At 37.0% G+C, this 15,136-nt stretch overlaps 1 protein-coding gene across 2 annotated transcripts; it reads right to left on the bottom strand.

Annotated features, from left to right (window-relative positions):
* On the bottom strand, window positions 1–14,141 carry LOC117908776 (DNA topoisomerase 1 alpha-like). 2 transcript variants are annotated; one of them, XM_034822505.1, is made up of 16 exons: window positions 14,057–14,141; window positions 12,806–13,980; window positions 12,523–12,717; window positions 11,519–11,599; window positions 10,737–10,796; window positions 10,501–10,595; window positions 10,225–10,381; window positions 10,015–10,140; window positions 2,537–2,617; window positions 2,189–2,279; window positions 1,962–2,095; window positions 1,244–1,312; window positions 1,065–1,154; window positions 676–776; window positions 422–590; window positions 1–322 (listed from the first exon to the last, which is right to left on the bottom strand). In XM_034822505.1, exons 2-16 carry the CDS (start codon window positions 13,859–13,861, stop codon window positions 254–256), a joined length of 2,574 nt encoding a protein of 857 aa, XP_034678396.1. In that variant the 5' UTR covers window positions 13,862–13,980; window positions 14,057–14,141; the 3' UTR covers window positions 1–253. The 2 variants fall into 2 exon arrangements, with proteins under 2 accessions (XP_034678396.1, XP_034678395.1); XM_034822504.1 differs by having other exon boundaries at window positions 12,806–13,928; window positions 14,057–14,131.
* Between the last annotated feature and the right edge of the window lie 995 nt (window positions 14,142–15,136).

The following is a 15,136-nucleotide window of genomic DNA, read 5'->3' as shown; positions in this document are numbered from 1 at the left end:
TACTCAAATATTTTAAATTGTTAGTAAGATATAATTGAAAATGTTTATAAAAGAAAAGAAAAAGGGTCTAAGCAGACGATTCTTGTCGCAGCCTCTTACCACTTTGAAAAGATAAGAAAGGGGGCAACTCACCCCAGAGTTAGCATACAACATTAATATTCCGCAGGTAAAACACAGAGAAAAAAAAATTGTGTTTATCTTTCAATGGAAAGGAGGGGGGAGGGGGGTGTTGGGTGAGCATAATTTGCAAATATCAGAATCTGAAATCCGGAGGAACGTCCATTGCCCAGGCAAATTTTGCCAGGAGAGACTTATTGAATATCTGCACAAGATAGGAAACATTAAGGAAGAAATTGAGGATTCACTGGTGAAGAAATAGATGAACTGTATCGTATTAAAAATAATTGCAAAAGCTATTCACCTTCTCAATGGGAACTTCTTGTCGTTTACACCATGCAACCGAGATCCTGGGGTCAAGGTAGTTGATCTTTGAGGTACCCAATGCAACAGTTTTTAGATCCTCTTTCGTATCCTTGTCCCGCTCCATTTTCTCAATCTTTGCATTTGTTTGAGCTATCTTCCTCTCTAATCTGTATGTTCTAAATTAGTCAGCCACAAAAAATAGCATATCAACCCAAGATTATTATGTGCAAAAAAAGGACATGTTTGTATTACGCTTCAGGGGTCAGGTTCCTTCGCTTCCCATCAGCATCCTTCAAAGGGGGCTTCCCCTTCTTGGCTCTAGCTAAATCTGTTTTCAGCCCATTAAGAACACCCTACATACAAGAAGAGAATCAGTTCAAGAAAAATGAATGTGTGAGTTAGGGAACCAGACAAACTGCTCTGAAATTTCTGGTTTTTGAAAGGACTCCACAGCTAAGAAGGTCCAGAGAAGTTCCCAATTCTCCAATGATAGACTTGGACTATGAAAATGCTCCTTCGCATCAGCAGAAACCGATGCACATCGATGAATTATGAAGTAAGAGCTCCCCTCCCATCTCATCACATTGTGTACCCTTGTAAGGCCCCAGCATTACTTCTAAGATTCTAAAAATCATAATTACCTTCATTTCATCTATCTTCTCAGTCAACCTTGTCATTTGTGCTGTATGAGACTTCGAGATAGTCCGTTGATGGTTACAAATGATAGCAACCTACAATAAGTCATACAATATTAACTTCAAGTCATCATAAAGGAACTCAAAATTGATGCTGAATGTTACCAGCAATGAAATGTCTTTACCTCCTTGTTTGCATGCTGATAAACTACAACTTTCTGTGCAACATCTCCTTCCTTGGTGTCTTTATTCAACTGTCATCAGCCAAAACAAATTCGAACAAAATAAACATTAGCAAGAAATTGAATAAAAACATCCTACAAAAGAATAAACCCATAAGAAAAAGGAAATTCTTGTAATGTCTAAGAAACAAAAACGGGAGCAAACGACCATCAACTATTTTTAATGCCTCAAAGATAAACCTAAACCTAATGTGAAAAAAATTTCATCTAATAGAGTGATTTAAATTCTTTATTTATTTATTTATTTATTTACTTTTATTTATTCACTTATTTATTTATTTATTTTGATAGGCTACTTGGGAATGAATGTTCCTTTATATTCTGATAGGCTAACAAAAAGTGGTCACCAATATTATACAAATTAATATTAACAGGGATTAAGTTAGAATTGCTAGCATGCAACTGCACTTCAAGACTGAACTAAGTCAATTCCGATTCTCATAAACTGTGATCCAAGTTACAACACTCCTCTCAAATATGAACCATCATTCCCAGATGTATGATAATGAAGCAAAGAACTATAATTGAAAAATTGTAGCAAAGTGTGATTTCAGGTCAAAAGAGGACCATATTGAATACTATCATTGAAAATTGGCCAAATGTAGATTTTAAGTGGTCTTTGTAAATTATAAGGAACACACAAGTACCAGATTCATCTTACCATCTCATCCAATGTGATAGATGCATTATATGTACGGAAAACCTTTGCTGTGAGGCCCGGCATTAGTTCCTTTAGATGAGCATTTAGTTTACTGGTATCCAGCTTGTCAAAAAGATCATCACTACCACTTTTCCCTGAAGAAGAAAATATGACAAAATAAAAAATATTTATGAGCTGGTTCATGAAATTGAAAACATATGTTGTGATACAAAGGGTCATTTACTCACCCACTCGGAACTGTTCAATTGCCTTGTATACAGGAAGCTCAACTTCAACTGTCTTTTCATATCTAATTGAATCTTTACCGAGGAAATCAAACTGGATTATCAGAGCAGGAGTTCATTTGCCATTAGTTAAAACAAGTTAGAATGAGAAACAATCTGGAATTGTCAATGTACTCCTACTTTCAGAGCAGCTGAAGTTTCACAAAGTCAAACAGAACTTCCATACCAAATTTGGTTTTGTTTTCAACTTATATAGAAATTGTGAAAATTGGTTTTGTTTTTGCAATAAATAAATCTAACACAATCAACATTTGAAAACATTGCTATCAGAGAGAGACAAATCAATCATACCTGCAAGGAATTTGGCGGTTCAGGTATTACATTTTCTACTTTCAAGGTACAGCAACCAACAGTATCTGCCTCATCATCATCCTGCAGAAAGGCAACCATTATATGAAGAAGGCTTGATAACTCATTTTTCCAATCCATTCAACCTACTTTTTCCAATGCCTAGTTGTAACTACCACTAATATTTTTTCTTTATATTTATACACTATTTTGTTCCTTGTGCCTTTAACAAGGGACTGATTTTGATTCAACTTTAAGTTGCTCAAAGGATGATAAGAGGACAAAAGAACTGTACAACTTGGCTCAAGGTAGTTAGAATTGGCATCAAATTTTTTCATTAAACATAGGACATCAATGTAGAAAGATGAATGGAAAACAAGGAATTTAAACCCTTTTTCACTGTTTTGTTAAGACTCCTTACTACTAAAACAGGCCATTGCCCAAAACCCAGTACAAACTTCTCCCATGTTTATAGGAAAGCTACCATTGACAAGGTTTTGCCACCTGTCTTAGTTGATAGTTCCATGAGTGCTGATATAGGGTTATCAAACAATTCAAACCTATAACATCACCTATTGAAGCTGAACCTAAGGAACCAAACCACTGTATGGTTTTCTAAATGAGGCATTGGAAAAGAATAGCCTATTAAGGAGGGGGTGGAATGGAGATACAGGGAGAAGGGACAGTGGTACTTAGGAGGGGAAGTGCCAGTTCCACATGAGAAGGAGCTCTGGAAGTGTACAAGGCAAGTGCAGGATAACTTCTCAATGTTCATTTCTTTAGTGTATTGAGGGGCACAGAGAAGATCCTAGCATGATGTTTGGCACAGAAATAGGCTGTTGACGGAGATTCCAACACCTAGAAAAGATCGCTGAAAACAGGAGACATCACATTAACAGAACATTGCAAATGCTTAGTGGATGGAGAACACTATGCTCCTAAGTTTACCAGATATTTCTATTACAAGAAGCAGGATATCATTTATATGGTCAAGTAGTTGATAGAGATTCAAAGATGATAATGGATGGAGGACATCCAAAATAAAATTATACTTCAATGTTGTATCAATGGACCCTGAAAGAGATATTGGCAATGGCAGCATCAAAGTAAATTTGGGCCTAATGATGACTGAGAAAATCCTAGTTAATGGGTGCTGCACATGCAAGAGGGACAAGGAGGAAGTCAATCACTTTATTATTACTATTTTTAATTTTCTTTTTCTTTTCTTTTTTTTTTTTTTTTTTATTTTATATAAAAGGGAACCTTTAATTACTCTTGTGCCCATTAGCCAGTAGGTCAGGATCTTTGGGCAGCGTACTTGTACTTTGGAATGAAGTGATTCCTCCAGATCAATGAGGAGGCTGCTACGTAGTGGGCACAACAAATTTGTAACAAAAATAGGAGAAAGGTGTTGAGAACAGCTTCCATTAGATTTGACATGATAATAGTTTTCTAATGGAAGCTATTAAAAAACTAAAAAAACAATTTAATAGTTTTCTTTTCCTTATCTACACACACATATCCGTGAGAATGCATGCACATGTGTGTATGATGAACTGGCATTACATTAGAGGAGGAATTTATAGAGCTGTTCTTATGATGAATCAGAAATTTAGGAACTTTGTGCATGTGGGATTGATAGGCTGCAATTGGATCCCTATACTCTTAAAAAGGATTCCAAGACTGAAAGTTGAAGGTCGTTTTGCAGTTCTTCAAAAGGATATGCTCCCAATGCTTAGTAGGGTTGAAAAGAAAACTTCAATTCAGAAGGGTCCAACAGGTTGTCGGTAGTAAAGGTGTTCTACAAGTTGCAGGGTGTGGAAGATGGACATCCTTAATTAAGTGAAGTCTCGACTCACGGGAACGATTTGAGCAGTTTACTATCCCTCAAAAGTGGCTTTCTCATGCAGACCAGGATTAGTGGTAAATGCTGAACAGTGGATGTAAAAGATAGCAATCTCAAGAAGGTGTACAACATGCAAAAGGATGGCTGAGTAAGTAAACCTTCTCTTTGCTTACTGTTTGGTACCCCAGGAGCTTTGGGATTTTCCTTTTGCAGAGTCCTTTGATTGTGCCAAGATCACAAAGGATCTGTTTTGTTGATGGTTGATTATTGTTGAGAATGCAGATTGAAAGAACATTCAGAAGTTAAGCTTCCTTGACTCATTTGTACGCCTCTTTGACTCATTTGTACATTTGGGAGGCGCATCACACAGAAGAATCTTTGACAATGCACATCCAACATCTTTGAAATTAAAATAAATTTCTCTTAGGCTGTGTTTGGTTCCCGAAAATTTTGAAGGAAAATGCGAGGGAAAGAAAATAAAAAGGAAGAAAAGTAAAAGGAAATAAAAAGTGAAGAAAAATTAAAAATAAAATAAAATAAAATCAATAAATTATTATTATTATTATTATTATTATTATTTTTGATAAATAAACCTGAAGTATATTATCAAAAGGCAAACAGCCACAAAGCATACAAGATGTATACAAGGTAGTCTAAACCTCTAAGAGTAAGCTATGAAACAAAAAAACCTCACCAACCCTTAAGTGAAAGCTAACCACTCCAAAAAACTTATAAGAGATGAGGACTCCTCTCCAATATACACACTAGCCTAACTCCACAAATTACAAATAAAAGAATTTTTGAGTTTCTGTATTGCTAAAGAGCCCCCCCTAAAAGTTAATCTATTTCTTTCCTTCCAAATCGTCCAAAAATTACACAACGGAATGGATTTCTAAATCTTTTTCCTTTTTTTGCCCACAAAAGGCCCCTCCAACTAGATAACATCTCTTTTACTATTTCAGGGAACACCCACTGAATGCCAAACAAGGCAAGGACAATCTCCCTAAGGACTCTGACCACTATACAGTGTAAAAGAATATGATTTACAATTTCTTCTTCACAGCCGCACAAAAAACAACGATTTGGGAGCTGCCACCCTCTTTTTTGGAGTCTATCTAGGGTAAGAACCTTCCCCCACGTAGCCTCCCAAGCAAAAAAGGCAACTTTGGTTAGGGCCTCTATCCACCCAAATGCAATTCTTCGGGAAGGAAATGTCATTGGGAGCAAACAACAGATTGTACGCTTCCTTAACACCAAACTTTCCATTTCCCCCACCCTTCCAAGTAACTGAATCCTCCTCTAAAGTTAGCATGTAGCCCCTCAAAATAGTTAACAAGTCTCCTACAAAATCTAGCTCTCAATCATTAAAAGCTCTAATGAATCTTAGATTTCATCCTCCCTGACCAAAAAACGAATCCCACACTTCATCCACCGTTGCATTCCTATGGACAGCCAAAGCATATAATTGGGGCAAGCTTTGAGACAGCGCTGCAATGCCACACCAATGATCAGTCTAGAATCTTATTTTAGTGCCATTACCAACTTTGAACTCTATATTTCCCAGCACCAGTTTGTTTCCTTCAAAATCTCCTTCCAAACCCCCACTCCAAACGTCCCATTGGCCTCATTTGTCCTCCAACCAAGGCCCTCTTGCCCATACTTCACCGAAATCACCTTCTTCCAAAGGTTTTCCTTTTCACAGGCAAATCTCCATGTCCATTTTCCAAGCAAGGCCTTGTTCAAAAGAGCTAGCTTCCTTATGCCTAGTCCACCCTTCTCCTTATCCGCACACACCACCTCCCATTTAACTAAGTGAACTTTTCTCTCCAAATTTCCCCCTCCCCATAGAAAATCTCTTTGTAAATTTTCTAGTCTTCTTGCAACTACCTTGGGCATTCGAAAGAGAGACATCTGGTAGAGGGGCATACTAGCCATCATGCTCTTTATGAGAGTGATTCTTCCGCCTTTGGAAATATAGTCTTTTCCAAAGCACTAATCTCCTCCACACTCTCTCTTCCACCCCATCCCACACAAAAAGAGAATTATGATGAGCCCCTAAGGGTAGGCCCAAGTAAGAAGAGGGCAAAGACCCCACCCTCACCCTAACTCCACCGCCAATTCCTCAACCTCTTCCACCTCACCAACTGGAAAGATTTTACTTTTATCCAAGTTGATTCTTAAGCCAGACGCAGCTTCAAACCAAAACAAAGTCCAGTTCAAATAAGTTAGATGCTCTTTCTTTGCCTCATAGAAAACAACTGTATCATCAGCAAAAAGCAAATGAGAAATATTCATTTCCGTCCTTCCTCTTCCCCGAATTCTGCACCCTGAGAGAAAGCCCCCATCAATAGCCCTTGTTATGAGAACACTCAGCACTTCCATTCCCATAACAAAGAGGTAAGGAGATAAGGGGTCTCCTTGACGCAGCCCCTTGGAACTCGAAAAGAACCCTGTCGGCACCCCATTAACCAAGACAGAAAACTTAACTGTTGAAATGCATCTCCACATCCATCCCATCCACTTTGACCCAAAGCCCATCTTTTGCATAACTCTCATTAGAAAGTGCCAATTGATGTTGTTATAAGCTTTTTCATATATCCAATTTACAGATTGACCCTTTCTCTTTTCTTTTTTACCAAGAATCAATCACCTCATTTGCTATTAGAGAAGCATCCAAGATCTGTCTGCTCATCACAAATGCATTTTGATCCAACAAAACCACTTTTCCTATCACCTTCTTAAACCTGTTTGCCAACACCTTAGCCAACAATTCATATAGTCCCCCTAACAATCTTATAGGTCGGAAATCCCTAAGGTCCTCAACCCCTCCTTTCTTTGGGATTAGCACCAAAAAAGTAGTATTTAGGCTTTTGACAAAGAAACTTTGATCATAAAATTCCTTAAGCAATTCCAAGATCTCCTCATTCACAAAGTCCCAACAAGTTTGCCAAAAAGCCACTGTGAATCCATCCGGGCCTGGGGCTTTATCATCATTCATTTCCATCAAAGCAGAACTGATTTCTTCCTTAGAGAAAGGTAGTTCCAAACTCTCAACTTCTTGGGTACTTAGATGATTGAGTTGCAGCCCCTCAATATCAGCTTTCCATTCTGAATTTTCTAATAACAACTGATGAAAAGCATTAGCTACCCCTTCCCTCACATCTTGCTCCTCAGTCAGCCACACCCCATTTATCTTAATTTTATCCAAAGAGTTATTTCTACGATAGGCATTTGCCATCCGGTGAAAGAAACCTGTGTTCTTATCCCCTTCCTTTAACCATATTTCCCTTGAAAGTTGTCTCCGACATTTGCCATCCGGTGAAAGAAACTTGTGTTCTTATCCCCTTCCTTTAACCATATTTCCCTTGAAAGTTGTCTCCAATGAATTTCTTCCAATAGAACCCACTTTTTATAATTTTCCTTTGCTTCCTTTTTTATCTTTGTTTCCTTTTCTGACAAACTCCTCTCACTTTCCACCAAATCCCAAAACTCCACTTGTTGAAAAGCTGAATTTTTGTTAAATTCCAGCCTTCCAAAAACGTCCCTATTCCAAAATTTGATTTTTTTGTTTTACCTCTTTCAGCCACCAACCCATTTTGACTTGGGTCCAAATTTCGCCCCAACCCGCTCGCCTGCCCCCACGTCCCTTCGGCCGGCTACTATAGAACCTCGAGCCTTGCGTCGCCCTCCTCTTCCACCACGCGTTGGCCAGCGCGTGCATTAACATCACCCCCAACCTCATCTCTTGAGTTGTTTGCCTTCCCTCGACTGTCGAACGGAATCTTCCTCAATGACGACCTAATCTCCCACCATAGAACCAAGGAGTAGCATACCTCGTCGATCCAAATCTCCAGCGCGTGAGGTAGGTCTTCGCCGTTCGTCTTCACCGGAATTCTAGCCCATTATAATTCCTCCAAATTCTCCGTCTGGGAATCGATTGCTAAAAAACCACCGCATTCCTCCCCCACCCTTCTCAAAATGATCGGATCCCATAAGAAGACTGATAACCCCACGATTCTTACCCAAGCCTCACTTCTTTTCTCTCCTTCAACCAAGCACCCTGTCTTAGGGCTCCAGCTCTCCAAACGCAAAAGCAACCCTCCAGACGAAATCTTCCCATAGTTGAGCACTCGCTTAGCTTCGGCGATCAATTCAAATTGCAACAGCACCTTACCCTTTTCCATCTTTGCCAATCCTAGCTTGCCTTTCAGCCCCCAAGTTTTTGCCATTAGGCTCCCCAATTTTTCTAAGTCTTCTCCTCTCGCTGAACTAGGGTTCCAATATCCAACGAGGCAATGATCCAATTTTTTCAAATTTCTGCTACATTCCTTCTCTCCTACCTCCACCCTGACTAGATTTCTGCGTCTGTCCCTCGGCATCTTCACCGCGTCTTGTTCTACCTTCTTTCCCTCCTTCTGGTGACTATTCCCAAACTCCGTAACATCTCCGCCATGGTAAACCAACCTCCCCTTTCTCCTCTACCTTTCGGGATGAAGATATTGTAACGCTTCTTCTCCAGATCCACAACACCTAACCGGAGAAAGCTGCCCCCCCCCCCCCCCCCCCCCCAAATCCCATTCTCATCTCGCACCAGGGAGTAAGATCTCCCATTTTCTTTCCAGCCCCTTTCCCATCTTCCAATTATCACTTCTTTGGTGCACTGAATCAGGCTTTCCAGAAGGAACCCTAGACTCGTCGATCCCACCCTGACCCAAGAAGAGATTCCTCTCTTTCTCTCCACAGTAATAGCTCGCGGTCTTCCTTTCTTCTCCTCTACTTCGATCTCAAACACCTTCGATTCCACTCCGAAACTACGCCCCTTCAAACTCTTCCGAGACCCCGATCGATTTTCTCCCTTTGCACTCACTAACACTCTCTCTCTCTCTCCCATCAGGAAACCTTACCATATTTTTATACACTACTTCAAACTCATTTCACTTATTTTTCCTCTTCTATATAAAGATTAAACAATTTATAAATTTATAAATTTATAACTAATTTTAATTATGTTTGATTTTCTTTTGTATTTTCCCTACTAAAACTAAACATAAAAAAATCATTTTCCTTAGTATTTTTTTTTCTTTCTTAGTACTTTCCGAAAACCAAACATGGTCTGAAGTATCTTTCCAAAAAAAAAAAAAAATTTGCCCATTTACCTCTCTCTTTCCAAAATACAATACTTTTATTTTGACTACTAAGCTTTGTTATTTTTCTCTTGGATAATAAAATCCGTATTGTAAAATCCTTTTTTTTTTAAGGAAAAAAAATGTAAAATGTAAGGATTCCATATTGAAAAATAAAAATAAATAAATATATAATAAAAATAGCATAATTATATGTATGATGAACTTGATGAAACCCTTATCTCATTTTGTCTCCTTTGAGACCACAAACAAAGTCTATCATGTGTAAAGTTTATTTACAGGTTTTCCATCGGCTACCTATCTAACACAACCTTTCTATGAAAGATAAAGTTGATAAACCCTAAATGTAAGATTTTCGAAATGCTTTCTCCAAGTTCAAAGTACTAAATCATTTTGCAACTATTCTTAGCAAAGGTCAAAAATTTATTCATTAGTAAAAGAACATTAGGGGAAATATAAAATAAAATAAAATAAATCCAAAAACAGTATACCTTCTCGTTGCCTGCCCTTAGAGCTAGTTTATCAATAAGATAGGTAGCAACTGCTATCTGCCGCTTTGTAATATCTTTACTTACAAAATCCTTAGTGTATGTTGCTCTGATGTCTTTTATATAGTTCTGCACACAAAATAAAATCTAATGAGAAGCCACAATTATAAATAATTAAATGCACAAGCTTATAGGAAATTGCATATAAGCCACCTTTAGTTTCCTTGCTTTCTCATATTTCTCCTTGTCACTTTGACCCTTCAAGGAACTGCTAGCCGCCAAAAATACGTACTTGAATTCCTTTGGGTTGATTGGATCATTCCAGAAAGCTAACCATGTAACAGTATTGTCGTGCTTTACTTCTTTCCAGCTGCCAAATATAACTATTTAGTTACAACATTCCATAGAAAGTAGCCCCTTGTCCTTCAAAACATCTTAAATGATAAATGCTTTCCCCCCCCTCCCCAAAGAGATTCTCAAGCACAAAACCTTTCACCAGGTATAGGACATTCAGGAATTGGAGAGTTCTTTCCAATATTAATAGTAATGTCACTAGGATGAATCCGTCTTTTCAGCTTTCCCATCTGACACCACAGATATAGACAATCAACGGAAAATTAAAAATGAATAACTTTAGAAATAGTGCAAATGCTTTCAGATATATCCTCCCATATAAAATATTCCAATTGAGTACTGTATTGTCAGTAGGAAGATGTCACTATAACCTTTGGATGCTCCCCACGGCCTCGGAACAACCCAGGGGGTTCAACTCTAAAGTTTCCAACCTGAAATTGAAATAACAATTAGAAATTTCGTGGAAAAAAAAAAAGTGAATGAATGCATGACATACTACATTTACCATATTATAAAAGCCAATAAATACACATGTAGGTGAACCTAGAATATAGGAATGTAAACAGAAAAAAGAAAGAAAAATCATAGACCATATCAATTTGGTAAGTACTAGTTACATAGCATCGTATTTGTTTACTAAGACTTGGTTTAAACATACTAACGACACTTCCACCGTGAAAATCAAGAAATGAAAATGATAGGATGAAATCACAAGAACAATGTCACTTTGCACCACAGGACAAAGAGCATCCACTGTTCATATTCAAAGCTAGCAAATCAAACAAGATGACTTCCCATCAAACATAAAGGAGTTCATCAAGGTGTTATCTAGATTAGCATTCTTGTCCATGTATTTTAAAATTGGACCTAATACTTTCAACACATCTTCATTCTACAATACACAGTGGGAAATGGAACATACTACAATTACTGAAGGCTCTCAAATAATGGGTATGGATATTGATCTAAGCAAATCATCTGAACATCTATACTCATTTGGCATCCGGAATTCCAATAATCCATCAGCACCAGCCAAAACATATGCTATGTATAACAATTATCATAATGCAAGATTAATCAAAGCACTCAGAGCAAGGTATAACAATCCCCAAGCCCATTATACAAGTGCATAAATTAAAGTTAAAGAGGTAACCTTCTCTTTGACACCATCAACAATAGCCCACATATATTTCTCCTCTAGTTTCAATTTCTCTTCTTTTAAGGTCTTCTTCTCCTGCATAAACAGAAACTCTAATGAGTTTGAGAACAGAAAATATCTACAAAATATCTTGTTTAAATAAGATTATCTAATTTGGCATATACCTTGATATATGTATATAAATTGGCATATTGAGTTTATGCAGACATACTAACAGTCAATTTATCAACAGATACCAGTGGCTCTTACAAAGAAGCATGTTGACAAAATTAACAAATAAATGAAGGATATTCAAACATTCTACTGAATTCAACAAGGAGGGCACTGTTTTTAATAAAAGAAAAAATAGCAATTGCATATTTCCATATCCTAATATTCAAACATTCTATCTCACCTTGATGACCTACACCACCACTCAAACCCTTAAAAAAGATATCCAAATTAAACCTAATTGGTAATACAAGTTATACAACTGTTATAATGTGGCATATTTTAGGTGAATAGAATTGACAACAAAGCTGATTTCCTATCAGAAAATAAAAATAAAAAATAAATAAACAACAACAACAAAGCAATTGAAGTCCAAAGAACTAAATAGAAAATAGGTTTAGTATCCTAAATAATGCTTAAAGAAAAACTCCAAATTGGCTGTTAAGGTCATAAAAGAATATAGTAAAACAAAAAATATATAATGCTTCACCAAAAGCTCCTAATCAACTGGAAAAATCACTCACATTGAGCACATAAATGTTGCACAGAGTAGGGAAACTGAATGGTTATGATTGAACCTTGAGTGTCAAGTTTATTGGTCAATCAAACATCTTTGCTTTATGGCACACCTTGTTGACAACAATTATTCCAAAATAGGAGAAGTGAATTTTGGAAGCAATTTCTAAAATATTAATTCTTGGTACTTGCTCAGTTCCATAATCAATTTATCAGGTTCACAATACTTATCCTATTCCATATCTTATTGCAAATGAAGGCTACCAACTTACTTCAGTACTCATTTGTTTTTTCTTTTCCTTTTCCTCCAGATGCCATTCGTATATAGGAGTGAAATCACAATCATCCAGTCTCTGAATCACATGGTTCTTTCCAAGTATTTTTCTCCAATCAGCCATGAAATTCTCCTTGAATTTCTCTTTTTGCATGTAGTCCGTGTCTAACATCACAGCAAACATTGTGGCAACCTGAATACCAAAGATGGCGTATGTAAAACAAGTGTTGTTCACACATAGATAGAATTCATATTTACATCACAGGGAGAGATACACTCACCTCCTCTTGTTCAGGAGTCAAGTCAACTGGTTTCCCCTTGTAGAGCATCTTCACCCCATGAGGCTTGTACGGAGGCGGAAAAATGACACCATTATGAACCAAGGTAGTCCACTTCTGCCCTTCACCAGAGCTAGGTGGCACTTTTGTCGACTTAGAGTATTTCGAATTTTTCTCCATCTTCTTGGACTTGATGTCTTTGGTTTTCTTAAACGAAGTAGAAGAAACAACTTTTGTTACCTTTTGCTTTGCTGGCACTGGTTTGTTGCCTGAGCTAGCTCCTGATTTCTTCATTCTCTGGGAAATAGGCATATCGTCATCGTCATCATCTTCCACCTTCGGTTCTGCTTTTGCAGTTGCATGCGTAACTTTGAATGGCTGTGCAGATTGACCAGAAATCTTTGGCTTTTTAACCAGCGAAGACTGACCCAAAGAAGAATTAACCCCATCTAGAGGTCTCTTCTTATTTAGCACAGTGGGAGACTTATCCCTCTTATCAGTTCCACCATTTTGATTAACTTTCAAAGGCAGAGGCTTCTTCTCATCCGATTTCAGTTGGAACTTCGATGACAATGGAATTTTATCATCGTCATCATCATCCTCTTCCTTCTTAACACCACCAACCCCCCCTCTTCCCAAACCAACATTGTTAGAGCTCCCCTTCCCCTTTGGCAACCCAGAAGAAAGCCTAACACTAAGTGGTTTATCATCCTCAGAATCGCTATCCAATTCAGCCTTTTTATTTTGCGCCTCCACTTTTGAATTACCCACCACTACCCCCCTGCCCACCTGCTGCGGCGGCGACTTAACTGACCCCGTCACCCGCCCCGATCCCTTGGCAGGCATGGGCGGGGCCATTCCCTTGTCCTTCTTTTGCCCATTGGAATGGGCATCATCAGGCCGTTTTGAACCCGAAATGGATTGAATTTTAAGCCTGGAATTATTATTTGAAGCTGAACTGTTACTACTCCTTTTGAAAACTAATGGCCTCTCGTCATCATCGTCGTCGTCTACCTCGTTATTAAACATTTTCGGATTAACACAAGCTTCCACAGCCATTATTCAGCTGCCCCAGCTCTTTTTCAATGCCCACAGCTCAAATAGGTTTCTCAAACCACCGCCCGTTCTTTTGGTTTTTGCAACATACAAGGATAGATTACAGGCCAAAATGAATGAAACTGAGAATCAGAAATTGAAAACAAGAGAAGATATGAGAATTCGAGGTTGAATTTGGATTTAAAAAAAAAATCGTACCTTAGAGGAATTTGTTGGTGGGTTAGGGTTAGGGTTTTCTCACGTCTTCTGCTCCGTTCACGAAACCCATAGAGAAAAAATGGAGGAAAGAACCGGGGAAAGGACCTTTTATTGGGCTGCTTATGTGGGCTTGAACCGGGTTATGGGCCGCCCCGGCTCAAAACCTATTCAAATAATATATATATTATTTTCAGATTTTTTTGTTGAACTCTTTTCCAAAACATTGATAAATAGACTCATTTAAACTTCTTTTTAAGATCTCTCCTCTTCCATGACCCAGAAGAAGATGCAAATTTGAGAGGATTGAGGGAACAATTTTTTTCATTAAGAATAATTCATTATTGCCTTTTCCCGGTTCATCCCCCTATTTGTATAAGCTATTAATAGAAACTCATCATAATAGAAACTAGAAACCTATTAAAAATAGAACTCCTCTTAATAAAAACTACAAATCCTAGTGGTTCGTTATTTTCTTTTGAAACTAAATAGAATTAGAAACTAATTAAAATAGGAATTAAGGACTTAATAGAAGTTAACTCGGAATAGAATTATTTCGATTGTAACATCTCTATTCAAATTTTGTCTCTTTAATTTTTTAAGATATGAAAAGCTGACACCTTTGATACAAAAGAAGAAGAAATGGGGAATGTTTGATAAAATTATTTATATATGGTACAAAAGAGGAGAAAAGTTGGTTTTGCCTCATTAATTTTAAACTATATATATATATATAAAAGAATCTTAAATTTTATAAATTGGTTTTATCTTCATCAACTTAAAAATATTTTAAAATACATACATTTTTTTTCATAAATCAAATAATTACTTCCTAAAATAACTCTTTACTTGATAATATTAAATAAAAATTAAAAAATTAATTTATCATTTTAAGTTAATAAAAGTATCTTTTATATATATATATATATATAAATATATATTATAATTTTTTATTATATAATATGAGATACAAATCATTATGAAAATTTTACAAGACTCTCGAATGATAAATAAAATCATTTCTAATCATTTAGCTAATAATGATTTTATATTTTATATTATATAAATCCCTCTATTTTTTTA

Source organism: Vitis riparia, chromosome 19 (genome assembly GCF_004353265.1).
Source record: "Vitis riparia cultivar Riparia Gloire de Montpellier isolate 1030 chromosome 19, EGFV_Vit.rip_1.0, whole genome shotgun sequence".
Taxonomy (NCBI): Eukaryota; Viridiplantae; Streptophyta; class Magnoliopsida; order Vitales; family Vitaceae; genus Vitis; species Vitis riparia.
This window is presented reverse-complemented; position numbering and strand designations above follow the sequence as displayed.

What these genes read in the sequence shown, in the direction of transcription:
- LOC117908776 (XM_034822505.1), bottom strand. Translation starts at nt 13,861, where the DNA reads ATGGCTGTGGAAGCTTGTGTTAATCCGAAAATGTTTAATAACGAGGTA. An exon ending in AGGAACCTGACCCCTGAAGC is followed by an intron (nt 591 to 675) that starts GTAATACAAACA and finishes TAGAACATACAG; the next exon opens with ATTAGAGAGGAAGATAGCTC. An exon ending in AAGAAGTTCCCATTGAGAAG is followed by an intron (nt 323 to 421) that starts GTGAATAGCTTT and finishes TATCTTGTGCAG; the next exon opens with ATATTCAATAAGTCTCTCCT.